Source organism: Erpetoichthys calabaricus, chromosome 1, assembly GCF_900747795.2.
Source record: "Erpetoichthys calabaricus chromosome 1, fErpCal1.3, whole genome shotgun sequence".
NCBI classification, from domain to species: Eukaryota; Metazoa; Chordata; class Cladistia; order Polypteriformes; family Polypteridae; genus Erpetoichthys; species Erpetoichthys calabaricus.
Window position 1 is genome coordinate 102,429,753 of NC_041394.2, and position 18,495 is coordinate 102,448,247.

General features: G+C 35.6%; 1 protein-coding gene across 1 annotated transcript in view; it reads left to right on the top strand.

The window, feature by feature from the left end:
• The window catches only part of LOC114653977 (ribosomal protein S6 kinase, polypeptide 4), a 101,010-nt gene that overhangs the window by 16,598 nt on the left and 65,917 nt on the right, over window positions 1-18,495 (top strand). The window contains exon 2 of the mRNA XM_028804489.2: window positions 8,829-8,900. Coding sequence (XP_028660322.2) covers window positions 8,829-8,900 — 72 coding nt within the window. The remainder of the gene's footprint in view (window positions 1-8,828; window positions 8,901-18,495) is intronic.

The following is an 18,495-nucleotide window of genomic DNA, read 5'->3' on the forward strand; positions in this document are numbered from 1 at the left end:
CCAGAAACTGCAGTACCCACAAGTTTCCATTTTGTTGCAACAGACAAGAGAGGGACTATACAGTGGTTTGGGGACAAGGCCTGCCATCTGTCAACTTGCAACCAATAAGAAGACCGACTGTGAGTGGACAAGTTTTGAGTTATATTGTGGTGTTTCCTGTTTGGTGTATATTTTAAAAGCAAAGCACGTCACAGTACTTACCACCTAGAAGGTTCAAAGCTAGCTGAGGATTACCAACATATCTCAGATATAGTGCTCTACAAGACTATGTGCTGGTTCACTGAAATGTTTGTGAGTGTTGGGGTCTCTGCTTTGACATTGTGTGGTTAAAGTAACTTCCTACATCCTTTTTTTTTTGGTGTGTATGCCAGCTTTAGAACACAAGAAAAATTTACCCTTTTTCTACTCATTTCTACTTCTACTTCTACTGTCTGTGCTGGGATTTTGGGTACGCTAATTATTCTGAGAAGATACTCCAGTTTTCCTCTCACATACTAAAAGTGTGCCTGCTGGGTTAATTGCTGATTCTAAATTGACCAGTTAAAGTGTGGCCGTGTGTGAGTGGTCGTTATACAGCGCTGGTTCCTGCATTTGTGCATGATGCCGACAACAAGCTTCATGACCCTGCAACCTTGAATTGCATTGAAAAAGAAGATGTTACATTGTATTCCCAGAGAGTATCAGCTGTTCAGTAGGTATCGCTCAACAAGTTACACTACTAACCATGGTTAAGCTGAATGCTACAATAATATTGGTGCTGTGACCGAAGAAAATTTTCTATTATGATGATTTGAGGCACGGATTCTGTTTCATGAGATTTAATGTATACTAGCAATGAAGAACTAGAACACTTTATTTGCTGTCTAGTTCAAATAGGGTCGTAACCCCCATAATTAGTGAGTGTAACAACTTTTCCTTTAAATTTCTGTCTTCTTTATCTGACTGCAAAGTTAGAGTTATAATTGGAGATGGCAGTCAGTGTTGCATTCTACTTATAAAACTTTGAGCAACTACCAAAAATTTATATTTTTAATGTTTTGCAAAGCAGCATGTAACCTGCTGGCATGACAATAACAGAGGTCTTACCATAAGATACAAAACCTTTTGTTCTGATATAGAGTATGGACAGATATTATAAGAATAATTACCCACATATTAGTAAAAGGTATTGTTTTTTTGTAATCAAATAACATAATATTAAATGTAGACCAACATTCCCAAAGTACCAGTAATAGCAGAATAAGTTTTACTGTATTATAATTATTCATCATAATTTGAGATACTTAATTTACCAGTGTTAAAAGCTAGGATTCCTAGGTAGTAAAAAACTTGTCAGAATGTGAACAAACTTCCAAAGTATACTTTTTGGAAGGAAAATCAAATACCTGCTTCTTTTTCTTGCATATTTGTTGCTTCTTTTTTCCATTTATTTGAAAATCTCTCATTTAAACATAACACATCTGTTCAAACAAATAAGAATTAATATAAAAATACGATATACTTCAAAAATCGATTTGGTGAAAAAGAATGTGGCAATCAGCCCCCTCTTTTAGCCCTATAGGTTTATAATTTCCTAGGTGCCATCTTCTTCTCAGTTTTATCTTTATGCTGGGATAACAGTGATACTTGATTAAATATGGCAGGGCATCACTACTATACCTATAACCAATGAAATAAAAACATAATGCCGAACTTTCTGTAACACTCCAAATGTAGCATATTTTTAAGCTTTGAATGTTTTTCTTATAATCCATGCAATGCCTTTGTGGACCTTTTAAGTCCACTAGTGAAGAGGGGGCTGGTGGGGGGGGGGTTGATGGTGTGCTTATTGTTCAATGTTTTGTTTATATTAAGAGATTTATGCCGAAAGAGATACTAACCTATTGCTGGGTACAATCACACACACCACCACCCTTACTGAGCAAAGTTGTATTTGCCATTAAACGGAACATTACATTTTCGTCTGTGGAAACAAACTAATGCAAGCTCTGTGAGTGGATATTGAACCCACAAAGGTAGCACTTTAAATGTAAAGTGAGAAAAATGACAAGTGTTGTGAGAAGAAATGCTGTTTTTGCACCAATATGCTGTGGGTAAAGACGGTTTTCGTGAAATTAGTTTCTTTCTGAAATTTGACCATTGGAGTGAGGATCTACACTTCAACATGTCAGTCTCTTTTATCAGATTATAATGTTTGAAACAGTTATTCAGAAGTCAGTAGATGATCAGTTATGTTAAGGGTCCCAAGTCTTACTGAAAAACACCAGGCAGGAGTCACTATTTTTTTTTATTTTTATTTAAATCATACACATGGTTAAAGCCTGAAACTCACAGTCTTGAGCCTTTGGTGCCTTTAGGGTTGAGGATTTTGTTTGTATAGTTGTCTTGAACAGGAGCCAGTTCTTAGGAGTTAACAGAAATGCTTATTTAAAGAATGACTTTGTTCAAACTTAGTATAAAAAAGAAATAAATAACAACAGTTTTTCTCATAATTTTACTAAATATGTTCACTACCAAATTTCCAGTTTCACCCTATAGATTGCTACATAGGCAAGGCAGATATGAACAAGAGTATATTTGACAAATGATTTAATGTTCCAAGATCCCACTCATATGTGAGAAGACCTTGCAGAAGTGGTAGCATGTCATGTATAGGAATATTTTTAATTCTGTTATACTCTCCCTTGGACATGGTTTTGAAACAAAATTAAAGACTGAAAGAGCAGTAAAGAAAATTAGTATTCTAGTACCGTAGATTAGATTTTCAATGAAATCCATGCACCCAGCTCTAGGTCCTTAATGCCGGTCCTCATATTAAAGTTACAGACTTGCCATGACATCTTTCATTCTCCTTTAATTAGATTGTTTATATCACCTGCAGATTTTGGTCTGCATATATTAACAGTTCGATGTTTTTAATGTTTGGTTTCATGACATTGCTGTGCATTAACAAATTCTTGATGTATGTTAAAAGAAGTGCAGCAGTGTAATTACTGACACTCCAGTTCATCATTACCACAAATGGGTATTTACTGTACTTTGTTGAATCAGACCTTGATTGCCAGAAGACAACAGTAAGCATGGAAAGCCAGTGAGCCTATATAATGTATATAGGATATAGACCAGGAGCCTCATGCATAACATAATGCGTAGAATTCACACTAAAACATGGCATACAGACAAAAGTGGAAATGTGCGTATGCACAAAAAAATCCAGATGCATAAATCTATGAGTACGGCAACTTCCATGTTCTTCCGCTACATAAATCCAAGTCGGCGTGAAATGTAATGCACGTAATGCGCCTTCCGCCCCACCCCGACTCCTCCCAGAATTATGCCTCTTTGAATATGCAAATCAATGTAAATATCCTCTTAAGTTCAGAGTTCAGTGAAAAGATAATGTCAAAAGCACTGGGGGGAAAAAAGGAAGAATTTCGACAAATACCAAGTGGAGGCAAGGAAAAACATACTATTTGTTGGTTTAAGCAGTTGTATAAACAAAAAAGAAAGTTGATCGAGTGACACAGAGTGGTGGAGTAACTTGGAAGTTCAAGTTCATAAAGTCGTACAGTGCCTGAAAAAAAAAAAGTGGTCAGATATCAAAGTCGCCATGAAAAGTCAAGTCGTAGCCCACCATCTGAGTGTCATATGGAAGCATATTAGGGTACAGAGAAAAGAAAAAAAACAGGGACACAGTGGATAAAAAGGTAAAAGTTTCCACTTTAATCCCATAGTTTATTTTGTCATTAAAGTACGTCATAAACTTAATCTTAAAATCAATGATTAATTTACTAGAGTTTCTCAGATCTCATCATAACTAAAGTAGCACATTAAATGCTTCATATTCTATGTGTTCTTCTATTCACTCTGTGTGTGAATTACTACGTGCTTCTTAAACAGGCTTTCTCTTACGCTGACAGGACACAGAATACATTACATTCACAGTATTACAGCTCTGAGCCGGAAATAAAGGACAAAAAGTAGATGACAAAGTAGAACGTCATAAAGAATTCAAAAATGTTGGTGCGGTACACATGCAGCGCAGGTTCAAGATAATGAAAGTACAAAAATTCGAAAGTCTCAAAAAAATGATAGGAAAAGATTGCATTAGCACAAACAAACGTAAATTCTTACTCGGTGAAATAACGGAACAGCGAAAAGAGATCGAATATATTGTTTGGATTTAAATTTTAAGTTGGAGAAAAGATTCCAAAAACGTTGGCGCGGTATGAAGTCCCATGAGACGGAGACTTTTAACATGAGATTCCTTCAAGTCACACCCTACTTACAACTATTTTCAAACAAGACCACGGTCATCAAACCTCAGTCGTGTGAATGCTTTTGCCAGACACACTTCCTGCGCTCTCAGCTCTTATAAATTCTATTCAGGACAATAATTTTATACATTCTAGATGACACGTCAATGATGAAGCGAAGAAGAAAGGACATGGACAAACATTCGAAAAAGTTGTTTTATTTATTAGAGAGAAAGAAACGATATTCACTCATAGGCAGTTATACGTTGTGTTGTCGCGATGTAAGTCCAAACACAGAATCATAATTCAATGCAATCTTGAGGAAATGTTAATTCCACATATTGTTTTTGCTAAAGTTTTAAAGCAAAAGTGAAAATAATGCATATGTAACAATTCCCATGAAAATAACAATCTCTTAAAATTGTATTTCCGGTTAACCAAACCCAGGGGTGGGTGAGCGAGCGAAGCCCCCTACTTTTCCTATAAAATGGTAAAATAACAGCAACAATAATAATAATAAATAAACTGAAAAATATACAATATGAAAGCATAAGTGGCTCAGGTTGTGCAATATTACAACTGTAGTGCAAGTTTACAGTGAGGCAATTGGACTTATAAGTACAAACAGTTATACCAGGAGGACTTGAAGGATTGATTGGGATGAAACTGTTTCTGAACTGCGAGGTCCGTACAGTAAAGGCTCTGAAGCGTTTGCCGAATGGGAGCAGTTCAATAGACAGTGCGCATGGCTGAGGCAGCATGTGCTAGAAGATGTATCCCTATAATTCTCTCCGCTCTTGACACAATCTGCCGTAGAGCTTTCTGATCAACCTCTGTTTTGTTGTGATTCCACACTTGGATACAGTGGGTTAAATTACTCTTGAGTGGTGCACTGAGAGTAACAAGGCTAAGGCAGCTATGGTATATGGAATAGTGTGGCCATTCTGTGCACCATTATATGGTTACAGGTTGATTACAATCAGATGCCTTAAACTAAAAAACAATATGCAGTTAATTTCAGTGTATTTGATAAAGACACGTCAGGTATGTGAATCTAAAACATAAAGGGAAACCACACAAGAACTAGCACTTATTTGATGCTGGGTGCCGCCAGTTTGCAAAACCGAGCTGAAAACCTACGTATGCAATGGTATGAGCTGGCGTGAGAATGTGCGTGGTTTACACCAAGTTTAGTTTTTATACATTGCGATATGAGTGCAGAAAGGGGCGTACGCAACATTTTTGTGTGTATGCACTGTTTATACATGAAGCCCCAAGTTATAGTGTAAAGTTAACTTTCCTGATACAGCACCATTTAACGTAGATGCAGCCATATTGGAAACAGTCTTATTGTAACAGTATCACCCATAGCACTGCCTCATATCTTCTAATTAATAGGGGATGTTAGCTATTTGCTATTTGAGTACAGTAATCCCTCGCTGTATCGCGCTTCGCCTTTCGCGGCTTCACTCTATCGCGGATTTTATATGTAAGCATATTTAAATATATATCGCGGATTTTTTGCTGGTTCGTGGATTTCTGCGGACAATGGGTCTTTTAATTTCTGGTACATGCTTCCTCAGTTGGTTTGCCCAGTTCATACAAGGGACGCTATTGGCAAATGGCTGAGAAGCTACCCAACTTACTTTTCTCTCTCTTGCGCTGACTTTCTCTGATCCTGACGTAGGGGGATTGAGCAGGGGGGCTGTTCGCACACCTAGACGATAGGGACGCTCATCAAAAAATGCTGAATTGCTACCTTCTGTGCAGCTGCTTCGTGAAGCGACATGCTGCACGGTGCTTCGCATACTTAAAAGCACAAAGGGCACGTATTGATTTTCGATTGTTTGTTTTTCTCTGTCTCTCTCAATCTCTCACTCTCTCTCTCTTTCTCTGCTCCTGACGGAGGGGGTGTGAGCTGCCGCCTTCAACAGCTTTGTGCCGCGGTGCTTCGCATACTTAAAAGCCAAACAGCCCTATTGATTTGTTTGCTTTTCTCTATCTCTCTGACAGTCACTGCTCCTGATGCGCACTCCTTTGAAGAGGAAGATATGTTTGCATTCTTTTAATTGTGAGACGGAACTGTCATCTCTGTCTTGTCATGGAGCACAGTTTAAACTTTTGAAAAAGAGACAAATGTTTGTTTGCAGTGTTTGAATAAGGTTCCTGTCTCTCTACAACCTCCTGTGTTTCTGTGCAAATCTGTGACCCAAGCATGACAATATAAAAATAACCATATAAACATATGGTTTCTACTTCGCGGATTTTCTTATTTCGCGGGTGGCTCTGGAACGCAACCCCCGCGATGGAGGAGGGATTACTGTACACCTTCATATGTTTTTTTCAGTTTAAGAAATTTTCACCAGGTGTTATTGGTAATTTAGGAATCAGAACACATTCAAGAAAAGTACGGTGGTGCAGCAGGTCATGTTGATGCTTCGCACTGCCAGAATCCCATGTGGAGCTTACATGCTTTGTGTTTTTTTCATAGAGTCTCATGCTTTTGTCTGACAGACTAAAGACATTCAAGTAGGCAACTGAACTTGATTGATTGCCTTCATATTCAGTTCTGTTCCCAGTCTTGTGTCTGCTTCTGATGGGATCAGTTCTAACTTGTCACAACCCTAACATGTGACAACAGATGGCCAGATTGATGTAAAAAAAAATAAATCAGTTAAACCTACTATAAGCTTTTTTAAGCGTACTATAAGTTTTTTTAAGCAGGAATGAACATGTGAAAAGATAACTCCATTGTGCAACTGTACTTACAGTCATATATTAGGATGTCAAGTTAATTATATTTCTGTAATATAAAGTAAATGAAAAGTTGTATTTAATTCTATGGTTAAAAACTTTACTTAATTCCAGCTGCTTCAGACCTCTCTTATTTTTGTGCAACAGCTGAGTATATCAGTATTTTATAACTTACAGTATATTGTAACTTAGCAGGCTGTTGAGTTAATATAAAATTAAAAAAAAAAATTATACAACATTGTTTACATTTTGAACAAATAACAGATTCCTTTTCACACCGGCATGTACAGTATGAAACTGTAAAGTTCAAGTCTGAAGGCGTAAATGACCTTTTCTTGACTCATTAAATCATTTTAACTAAACATTGGGATTAAGGTTTACAAGGTTATATTTGTTGAGATGATTCAAATAACAGATTAAATAAAAGCAAAGTACCTTTTTGTTGTAAATAAATAACTTGGCTTATTTCTGGTCAGATTTATCTATCAATCAATCTTTATTTCAATAAGTACCATTCATGTTCTGCTTTAGTACAAAGCATTTTACATAGTAGAAAATACATTTTAAAACAAAACCGTGAATATATAACCTTTTTATTGCATACTACAATTTTAGGCTGAAGTGTACATAGAGTATGGTAAAGAAGAAGGTTTGGGAATGAGGACCAGTTTTATTTCCACTACCATCATGATATGAGGGCCTATCTTGACAAAAATCTAGCCCTTGCATTCACCAGACCTCATAGTAATGGCCTTTTTTTAATGGTGCCATTTCAAAGATAAGGCTTATCTTACAAAACCACAGCAATCGATAAATTGAAAATAGTCAATGAAGGGGAATGTGCCCAAATACCAAATGAAAAGATTTGTGATGTTTGCAAATCCACAGGTCTACGTTATCAGCAGGGCCTGGACCAAAGCAGCGAATAGTTTGAACACATGTGATAACTGATTCTACAATTGCCTTCTTTAATATGAATTATAAAAGTTAGATGTATCTTAATAAAAATTATTATTATTATTATTATTATTATTATTATGTATTCAATTTGTGTATACATTTGTATGGGACACCTGGTATATGAGAGTTGGTATAGTTAACCGAGCTTTTACTTACATCATTGTGCACTATATCCTACACAGCTTTTTTATTTTCACACAATACTAACTTCTTCTTATAATGTCTAATAATACCTAAGCTTAATGCATACTTTTGTATTCATAAATATAACTTATGCAGAGGATGCAAATATGCATATAAGAGCCAGCTACTGTATGTGTGTGACCATGTTTAAAAAGTACAGTACTGTAAAGGTATTCAAAATGTAAATTTCTGAATATAATATAGCATATGTTCTACAACATTTGATTTACAAAGTTCAGTCTCTCCTTTTCATATTTGTACCCTAATGAGTGCAATTTTAGCTACAAAATGTAAAGATAATAATAAGCACATAAATGTAGAGCCATTCCAAACATATGCAATGTAGACAAGTTTTGTTTTGGCGTTCGTGTATGGGCTGCAGCCTTAGCAATCTGCAAAACCACACCCTTTGTGACTGTAAAAAATGAAGATGGAAATTCTCATGTATTAGTTTAAAAAATAAAGACAATAAGTAAAATTTAATTATTATATATATTAATGGAAATTTGCATAAACTGTCATGTAAATGTTATCCCTCTCTTTCCATAGGTTTCCTGTCATATCACAGTTGATTACAATTAACATTCATCTCCATAAATACAAATAATTTTACTAACATTGTGTTACTACCACATATATGAGTTAACTTTATTTTTTCCCCCTTTTTGTTTATAGCTAATCTAACAGGACACACTGAGAAAGTGGGGATGGAAAACTTTGAACTTCTCAAGGTTCTAGGAACAGGCGGTAAGATTTGAAAAATATTTTAATCTTAAGTAGAAATTCTCAGTATTTCTCATCTAAGGAAGTATTATACGATTTAAAGTATTGTTAAATATTTGTCTGCTATTATTTTATCTTAATATCCTCAGTTTGTAACTAAATGTTTAATGTACAGAAACTTATTTTAACAGTATTAGTGTGTAAATCTGTAACTTTTTATTTACTAACTGAATAATATTGTATTACACATAGCATTCCATGGCATCTCTCTAGATCACATCTAAATGTATGATTTCAACGGGTGTCTTGGTTCAGTATATCCTGGGATCAGAGATTATTGATTGTTAAAGAACACAGAGCTGTAATCGGGAGGATTATTTTAATAAGTTATTCTTCTAAGTTTCAGTATTTGTTCATTACCTTACTTTTTCAAAATTATCCCTTATTTATCCGACTGAATATATTTACCTTTCCCTCCATAGGGAAAAGGTAAGTGTCATGGTGTTGTGTAGATGCATTTATTTTTCATATAACCATTTACTATGCAGCAGTGTAAAAGGTAGTTGCTTATTTTTAGAAATAATTGCTCCTTATCACTGGTCAATAAAATTGCACTTTATGATGTATCATATTTTTTGGTGGGTACTGCCGCCACTGAACATCCAAGGACTTTTTTTGTATTGTCCGAGTCCTCATTTGCTTTTGGGAGACTGAGTTCAATAAAAATACTAGGCAGTTTTTTGATGGAGAGTCCCTCTGGAAATCCAAAATAAAAACAAAGAAAATTTAATGCAAAAGCTCCTACAAGGAAATATTGTTGATGTTGTGATGAAGACTTAGTCAAAGTCAGAGCCCAAATATAAAAAGCACTTTGTGTTGGTGTGTTTTATGTATTTGCTTAATGATCAATTAATTAGCCAGTTTTTATTCTATACAGTGTCATTGACGCTGAGAAATTACTGTGAAATAAATGGTTTCATTTTTTTATATATATATATTTTTTAAGTTCCATAGAAAAGGGAAACTAAAAGGGAACCTAAACCATAATAAAAATACTGGGCAGCAGTAGCACAGAAATAAAAGTTTCTGTGCCTCTAATTAAGGATGTAAAAATCCAAATACAAAAGAGCTAACATATTAAGTTAGGCTTACAGACTAGCAAAGGAAGACATATGCAGATTATGGAAACCACAATGCATAACCATCAAGGTTATGTTGAGGGTTTAGAAAAAAGAAATGGCAGGCATCATTGCATCTTGTATCTGATCTCGCACCAGTTTGTGCAGCGTAAGCAAACAAAGATATGTTCTCAGATGTGTTTGATGTCAGAATTAATAAGTTCTATAAGTCTCACAAATAATATTTTTATGTACAATAAATAATTTTACATTTTTGCTGATTTTTTTTTCCCACATTAATGGACCTTTTTCACCACAAGTTCCAATTTATATACAAAACTGAGTTGCACACATCCATGGTAACAAAACTTGTTTGTAATTCAAGACCCATCTATACCTGAAAGGCCATGGAAGAAAAAATGGCATCATTCCAACTAGAGGTGATTTCTTGTCTATTAACTTCTATGACGTTAATTTTCAAATGAAGCATTAATAGCAAATGCAATTCTGCATTTTGGTCCATGTCAAGAAAGGTTTCGGTTAGTGTCAAGCAAAATAAATAAATCTTCATGTCTTGTCAGTTTTTTTAGACAGACACTTTTTTGGCTATATTTTCAGTACCTTGGACAGTCTGCTGGTGCTGCTTTAAAGTACATAACTTTTATTCATTTTTTCATCCTACAAACTCCATTCATCCATTAGTTTTGGGAACCAAGTCAGTCAATTACAGGGAGCCAGAGTGTATCACAGCAGTACTTAGCAAGGGCAATGAACTCTGGTACTTGCTCATCCTGCCTGGGTTCCAATACCACCTTACCTAACAGACTTGTACTTCTTTAAAGCACAATGACCAAACTTTTTTCTTTGGCTTCATTTATAATGCCCACTTTAGCACCTTGTTGTTGCTGTTTCCTTCACAGGAGTTGGCTTAGCCTGATTTTGATGGCATATGTCTCTATTTGCAAGTAAATTGCTGGTGATAATCTGTTTAATTAGCAGAAGGCATCCTAATCCAAATGTTTTTTCTGGGGATCAGAGGTTAAACAGAAGCTGGGACCATTAAAAGAGAGTAGTATGCACTGGCTTCAGCTTTTTTTTTATGCTCCCTAATATGCCTTCCTTAAGACTGAGATCTGAGCAAGTAATATTTTTGGTTAGAGTCAGGGGTTCATGGGCAATTTAAAGAAGATGAAAAGGCAGAGCAGCATTGTTATTTTTGAACAGTTAACTGTGGAGACTCTGCTTCATTTAGTGTTTTTTTTAAGAAAAAATTTAAATTTGTCCCATCCTTTCAAAATTAGAAATGTCCTAGAGGTTTCTACACATTTAATTAGCAAAAACAGACTTTTCACTTTTCATTATATTCAAAATAATTCGTTAATCCTGTATGATTATAGCTAATAATAGAGTGTGAGCTGACATTTTACTACTGTAAATACAACAGAATCTTAGCGTAGGTCAGATTCATATTTTAAGTGGTTGGTGGCGAAATGTCAGACAGAAGGAAGCAATATGTAAAAACTGAAATTGGAGTAGTGGTCATTTTTTCTCTGTATGTGGTACAAGGAGCAAAACACTGGATCTCACTGACTGTAGCTCTAATCCATTCTCTTTGGCACAAGTTGCACTAAGAAATATACAAAAACCCTGACCTCCCATAATCATACTTTCTCACAAACAACACTTTTTGCATAGTGTGGTGCAAGATCAACATACATTCCTCACATACATCTTGTCTGACAAACTGAATTTTGTCGCACAGTCCTCTGTTTCAACTATTCCTGCTTTGTGCCTGGCGCCTGAGACACCTGCAAAATGACATTGGTGTTTTTTTACATTTATATTTAATGCTGTTCATAGTGTTGGCTATAATTTAGGTAATTTACCTATAGTCAGTCCTCTGTGTCTGTAGGTTTTCAAACAAAAAAATTAGAGAGTTCTAAAAAGCAAGACTTGACTTTGCATCTCACTGAGCACTATGCTGGATCAATGCAAATGAAGTGATGGGTAGGCATACGCTGCTGTAGTCTCCCACCATTTCACAAATCTTCAGTCTTTATCCAGCACTTGTTGTTTGCCATGTGTCTTGTTTGTTCTCTACTTCTGTTGTTTTTACCCTTTGTTTCTGAGGAAAAATGGCATGTAAAAAGCAATTAAATGGTCAAAGCAGTCTCTCAAAGGCTAAGAGAGAGCATAAAGTGCTATCTCTCAATGAGAAAATACAAATCTAAGATCTTTGGCAAAGTGACGTGTTGCTAGCTGAAGTGGTTGTTAAGAACAAATCAAGGATTCACACAACAGAGCTGAAAGAAGTTGAGTTATGTGGATGTGTTAGTGCTGTCCTATACAAAGGCAAAAATGGTCTCTCTGGTTAGTGATAAAGTGCTTGGGAAGACTGAGAAAGAATTAAGTGTGTGGTTAGAGGTTATGTCACAGAAGCATACCTCTGTTGATGGCAAAATTATGCATGTACTTGGCCTCTATGAGCACTACTGTGAGTGGGTTGAGCTGAGTGAGAGAAAGGAGTTTAAGGCTAGTAAGGGATGGCTGCCTACCTGTGTAAAGCGTTCCAGTCTTAAGAGCTTAAAGATCATGGGAGAATCGATATTGGCTGATGCATTAGGTATTACAAGTAATCTAGAGATGATTTAAAACATACAGGATGATGTGTGTAGGTTACAAGATTACATCTTGCCTGAAGAAGTGGCCTGAGTTGCCTCGAAAGCTTGCATATTGTAATCTTTTTAGTTAGCCAATAAAAGGTGTCATTTTGCTTGGCTTTTCTCTACATTCATAATGGCTAACACGGTACAACACCTTAGTACTATAGGTTATATGCAAATACTACTCCATTTTATATAAGAGACTTGAGCTTTCGTGAATTTTGGTAGCCATGGGGGGTCTTGGAACCCAATCCCCACAGATACAGAGGGATGACTGTAGTTCATTTTTTACAATTAAAGGTGCCTCCTTGTGTAACAGAAGGTTCTGCTGAAAAAAATCACTCATTGTTTACCTTTAGCTTTACATGTTAATCTTGAGGTTTTTCTGACTTATCAAATGAATTAACTTCAAGTCACTCTGAAACAGCTTGATACTGAGCTTTATAATCGTATAATACTAGGGGGCTTCGCCCCCTGCTCTCTACGCACCAGCCACTTCACGTCTCTGCTGCTCGCATATGTGGATTTTACTTTTACCAAACAACAAATCTAAAAGCTTCCATTGTGATATTCTAAGCACAAGGCTAATTGTTGTGTTTAAAGTTATGACCTGCAGCAGTTACTTCATATTGGGGTTATTATTTTTTTAAATAAATGTTTCACTGCTGCTACAAAATATTAAAGCAGATTGTATATAATCAAGCTATATTATGTCTAGTATGAGTAAGCCGATTACTTTTTCAGTTGAAAAATGATGAGTGATGCTGTCTTGATGCTCTAAGGATCCCAGTCTGGTCTCTGTCTGTATGGAGTGTGGATATGTTTCCTGTGTGCTTGTGTGACCTCAGAATTACATGATGTACCTAGCAGGTTATTTGGGGGGCTTGTTCTGGCATCAGTAAGAGTGGGTGGGTGCTTGTAATAGACTGGCATTCTGTCTAGGGTTGTTTCCTGCCTTGCCCCAAGCTCTGCTGAGGTTGTCAATACTGTAACCCTGTAAAGAAAAAGCAAGTTCAGAAAATACATGAATCGATAGATAGTTCTTTGAGGCATGGGTTATCCCATTGTAATAAATTACTAACGCTTCAGAGAAAAATGAGAAAACACATTCACAACCTTGTATTTCATTTTAGGGTGAAGAATGCAGGAAAATTAAGCATGGGGTTGTGTGGGTTTCAGAGTAACTGAACCTATAGGTGATACTGCTAGGTAATTGACATATCACAGAAAAGTATTAGCTTGTGCATATTTTTTTTTAAGATTTTTTAAATAAACCTGTTTTTTTATTCTCTGCTTTAATATATCCAGATGCATATCTCTTGACAGTTACGTTTTACTTAATTTATGTAAAAAAACTTCAAATTTTCAACTGTTCAACAAACTGTTAATGATAACAGTGTATTTTCTCTTTTGCTGCATGTTTTCATATATTAATGAAAAATAATAATGCTACATTTAAAAAATAAAATTTTTATATTCATAGCAATATAGTGCAAAAATGATATTTACTCAGAGCAGTGGTGCCTGTTCATATTTGGTTACCTTCTTAAACATGTTAGAAAATGTATTCATGGTGCAGCATTCAGGCACAATGCATGACTTAGTTAACTGATTTGAAAGTTGAAGCACTTTACATTTTTTTATTTATTTTATCAAAAAATCCGGTATCACATTTAGTTGATTACATTTTTATAATGAACCATATTCAAAAATAGCTGCAATAACAAAATGAAATTACATGTGTTAGTAGAGTACATTAAATGTGTGTTTTTTAACAGCACTTTAATAAGTCATGTAGTTAAAAATACATCCTTAATAAGCTTGTCAGGTCTTAGTACCTTTCATAGACAGCAGATTCCAACTCGGGTGATTCAGACATAGCTTTGATTTATGTCCTGTTGTTAGTTGTTTGTGACCAATTGCAGTTCAAATTTCTTGAAAATCTTTGAGAAATGTACCTGATGAAGAGTTAAAATACCACATAATGAATGAGGACCATGATGGAGAGTAGATCTGGAGCTTTGAAGATGAATTGTTTTTACAGTAGTGTAAATACTGAGTACATTATTTGTTCACTTGATGCTTATAGAGTGATACTTAGTAATTATTTTGCTCATTCATTATTTTCTAGATAAGTGAGTTTTTTACTTTTATGGTTAAGCAGCAGGAGAAGTGAGCTGTCTACTCCTTCGCAGTCTGTTTTGGGATTCATTTTGTTGTCAGGAGCTGCAGCTGAACAAGTAAAAGAAGACAATATACAAGATAACACTGTGGGGGACAAATCGATAATCTGGACACATGGGATTACAGATTTTTAATTTCAGAAAACCAAAATACAAGCTCAGAAAGCTTGGGGACTACCAGATGTTTTGGATATTTGGTCAATGCAATATTTTCCTAATCAAGCACAATTTGATAGAAACAGTAGACACAATTCTTCGTGTATGATTGTAACTTTGGTGTCGATTTTAAAGATAGCTGCTTATAGTGTATCAGACTGCTGTAACAACCATCTAAACCCCATGTTTTTACTTCTGAAAGCAGCACAGCAAAAATGACATCAAATGTGCCAACATATGCCTGGTTTTCACTGTGTGCTATGCACGGAATATTTTCTAACTATTTGGCAATGTTCCTTGCACCCTGTTTGGTGAATTTTAAGAAGAAACTGTTTATGTAGTTGCCAGAATCATGAATGAAAGGCTGAATATGGGGCAACAGATGATCACAGCACAAGGAAGACATGCAGTAATATTTGAAGTGCATCTCTTCATGTACATTACCCACTCAAGATTATAAATTCTCTCACCCTTTGCCGCTTTTGGTTGAGTATGCATGTACTCACATTAGTGAACAATATAGTGAAATTGTACCACAAGTCTATAAAGCAGGCAAGATAAACAGTAGCAATAACTGTAAATCAATTGGGGCAGTGAGGGCGAGAATACAAAAGATAATTGAATCCTCTCGTCATTTATTGTGATTATAAATAAAGTAATAATTAAAAAGAGAAGAGGAAAAGATGAACTGTTGCACTGTTGCTTCAGTACCAGTTTCGAGTAAAAGGAATCATAACTAGAAACAGCATTATGACAAAAATAAATAGAAAATACCTGATCAAGTACTGGAATAATTTTTCCAGCATATTAAATACAGAGGATATTCTGCAACAAATAAATAGCGACAATCGCAGGGAAGGAAAAGCATCATAACAAAGTCGGAGAATGTACTGTGCTATGTGCAGAGAGAATCCAGAAACCACATATAAAACAGGTCCTTTGTTTTCAAGCAAAACTAATTTTAGGGTTGAAAAGGTGAGACAGCACAGTAACATTAGATTGTTTGTTAGTCAGCCTGCAGTTCCAAACACATGCTAATACAATGCTGAGTCATTTAATGAAATGTACACTGGTGCAGTAGGTAACTCACTTCAACTGACAGAGCTTGGTACTGCTGAGCAAATAACCTAAAATACTCAGCGACATGTTGATATCCTGTGATGACTTAAATGTTCCAACAGTGCTCCTGTCACAAATTTTCAAGTATTCAGTGATAGAAAGTGGAGATTAATCTTTTGAAATCAGAGGACTATGCTCCATTAAAGACAGTCACAGAGAGTAAAATAAGATGCTTATCATTAAATGATATGTACTCTCGACTTCTAATAGGTATACTGATGGTTGTGAAAATACTCCTTACTACTACCCCAAAAACTGCCAGACGGGACCATGCTTTTTCAGGCCTAAAACTCATCTTTACTAACGTGAGGACCTGCTTAATGGTCCCAAGTGTGACAAATTTTAATGCAGTTGTACACATAGATCACTGGCTGTGGTGAACTAAAAGTGTATGATACTGTAATGGACATATTTTACTTCAGAATAATTCTGAAGGTCAAACTGATGTTTTGACAGAGAAATTAATTAGTGGGGTCTAAATTAGGTCTGAGAATATATTAATGCAGTATTTCAGTTCATTTTTAATAAAATATTTTTGTGTACATTGGAAAAATATCACACATCAGCATGAGATATTCTTTTAAAATCATATGTTTGGTAAAATATTCTCTTCCAAGTACAACAAAACTTTACAAATAATCGTTGCTGTACACTGTTGTTACGTAATCCTCCACTCCGTATGTAAAGAAGGACTTCCAGGCGTGATGGTAACGCAGCAGACTACCGTATGCATTTAAAGTATGTCCACCCCTCTCACAAGATAAATTTAAAATGGTAAAGTAATCCGTAACTGAAGTCACATAGAAAATTTCTGTATTTTAAGGCAGACAAGTTCTCAAATTCGTAAGTGCTTTTCAAAAATTTGTACAGCATGCACAAACAATCCAGATATTTGAGAGATCTCAATAAAAATGTAACTTTTGTGAAAATTTACTTGAAGATTAAATGCGACAAATTTCAAAAGTTCGGTCCAAATGAGTTGTTTCTTGTGGATAGTCCGACACGCAGAGAGGCAGACATGGTAACCATGGTAGGTACTTTGTATAATTAAATGCTTACTAACTTAAGACAAGTGAACTGCCTTTTTCCACAACTAAGATATTTAAATCTGTACTACTCAATACATTTGATTAGTTATGATTGAAATAAAAAATTTGATCATAAGGGGATTGTTAAAAGCTACCACCATCTTAATCTCCAGCCAACATCTGTCATGAAAAGAGTTCACCATACCTGTCAACTCTACAACCATGTCTATCACCAGATTTTTTTCTGCTGGGTGCCCCATCACCTGGCCCACTACACTTAACTAAATGTTTGACAATACGCAGACACAAAGGAGCCATAAAAAGGGGCAGTACTGTTAATTAGCTTTTAGTAACAGTCAGTGCGTTGGACTGTTGTATTTTTACTCTATGATCTAATAAATATATATCTTTTGATGAAAAACTCTGGAAAAACTTTATAAAGTCCATAAAAATAATTTCCAAGTTGTACATCAAATGTGATCAAAAAAAAAAAAAAAAACTTCTTGAGAGTTAATAAATAGTTGCTGATGACAAGATTCCCATTGTTTTGGCACAGAACTGAAAAATGAACATGTGCTAAGTGGTTGGGTTGTTATGAAACTGAAAATCTGCTTGCCTTACTCAATAGCTCACAGCAGCTCTAGTATATTTTTACTGGTCTGAACTTCTTTATGTTCATGAGTCACTTTCATTGACCCATTCCTAGATACAGTTATTAAAAAAGAAAAAACATGTCTCTCCCAGTAGAGTGAACTAAAACAGGTCAGTACAGAGCAGTTAATGTAAGATAAGACTAAAGTGTGCAGATGAATTCAAATCATGTGGTATCCTTAAGAGGTATTTTAACTTGGGAAACCCTTGGCTTTACAGCCATTCAAACAAATGTCATGCAATAACATTATACAGTAGTGCTGTTTTATAATAAGTTGTTCTGATAATGTTGGTGAGTAGTTGGCTGGCCAAACATGCACTCTGGGGCCCCAGGATTGCAGCACCTGTGCCCAAACAAAGTATAAAAGAAGCCTATGCAGAAAATTGTAGAAAAAAAGGAATAGAAAAAAAGATGAAAAATACAGTGAAAGGCAAAAAGAGGAGAAAAGAAAGCAGAATCTGGGTACACAACCCAGAGTGGTGATAAGGAAACAGGCAGCTAGTGGCTTAATAGAGGAGTGAGCGACCCACTCACCAGGGTCAGATTGTCCCCTGCTGTGCAGTTCAAAGGAGGAGGAAACAAAAGGATCCCTCTTACTAATTCAGTAGACATTAGAAGGCGGAGGTGGGACTGGCCTACCGAGCATCATGGTAGATGCCGTAAGAGGCAGTTGTAATGAGAGGCAAAGGTTTGGTAGTTG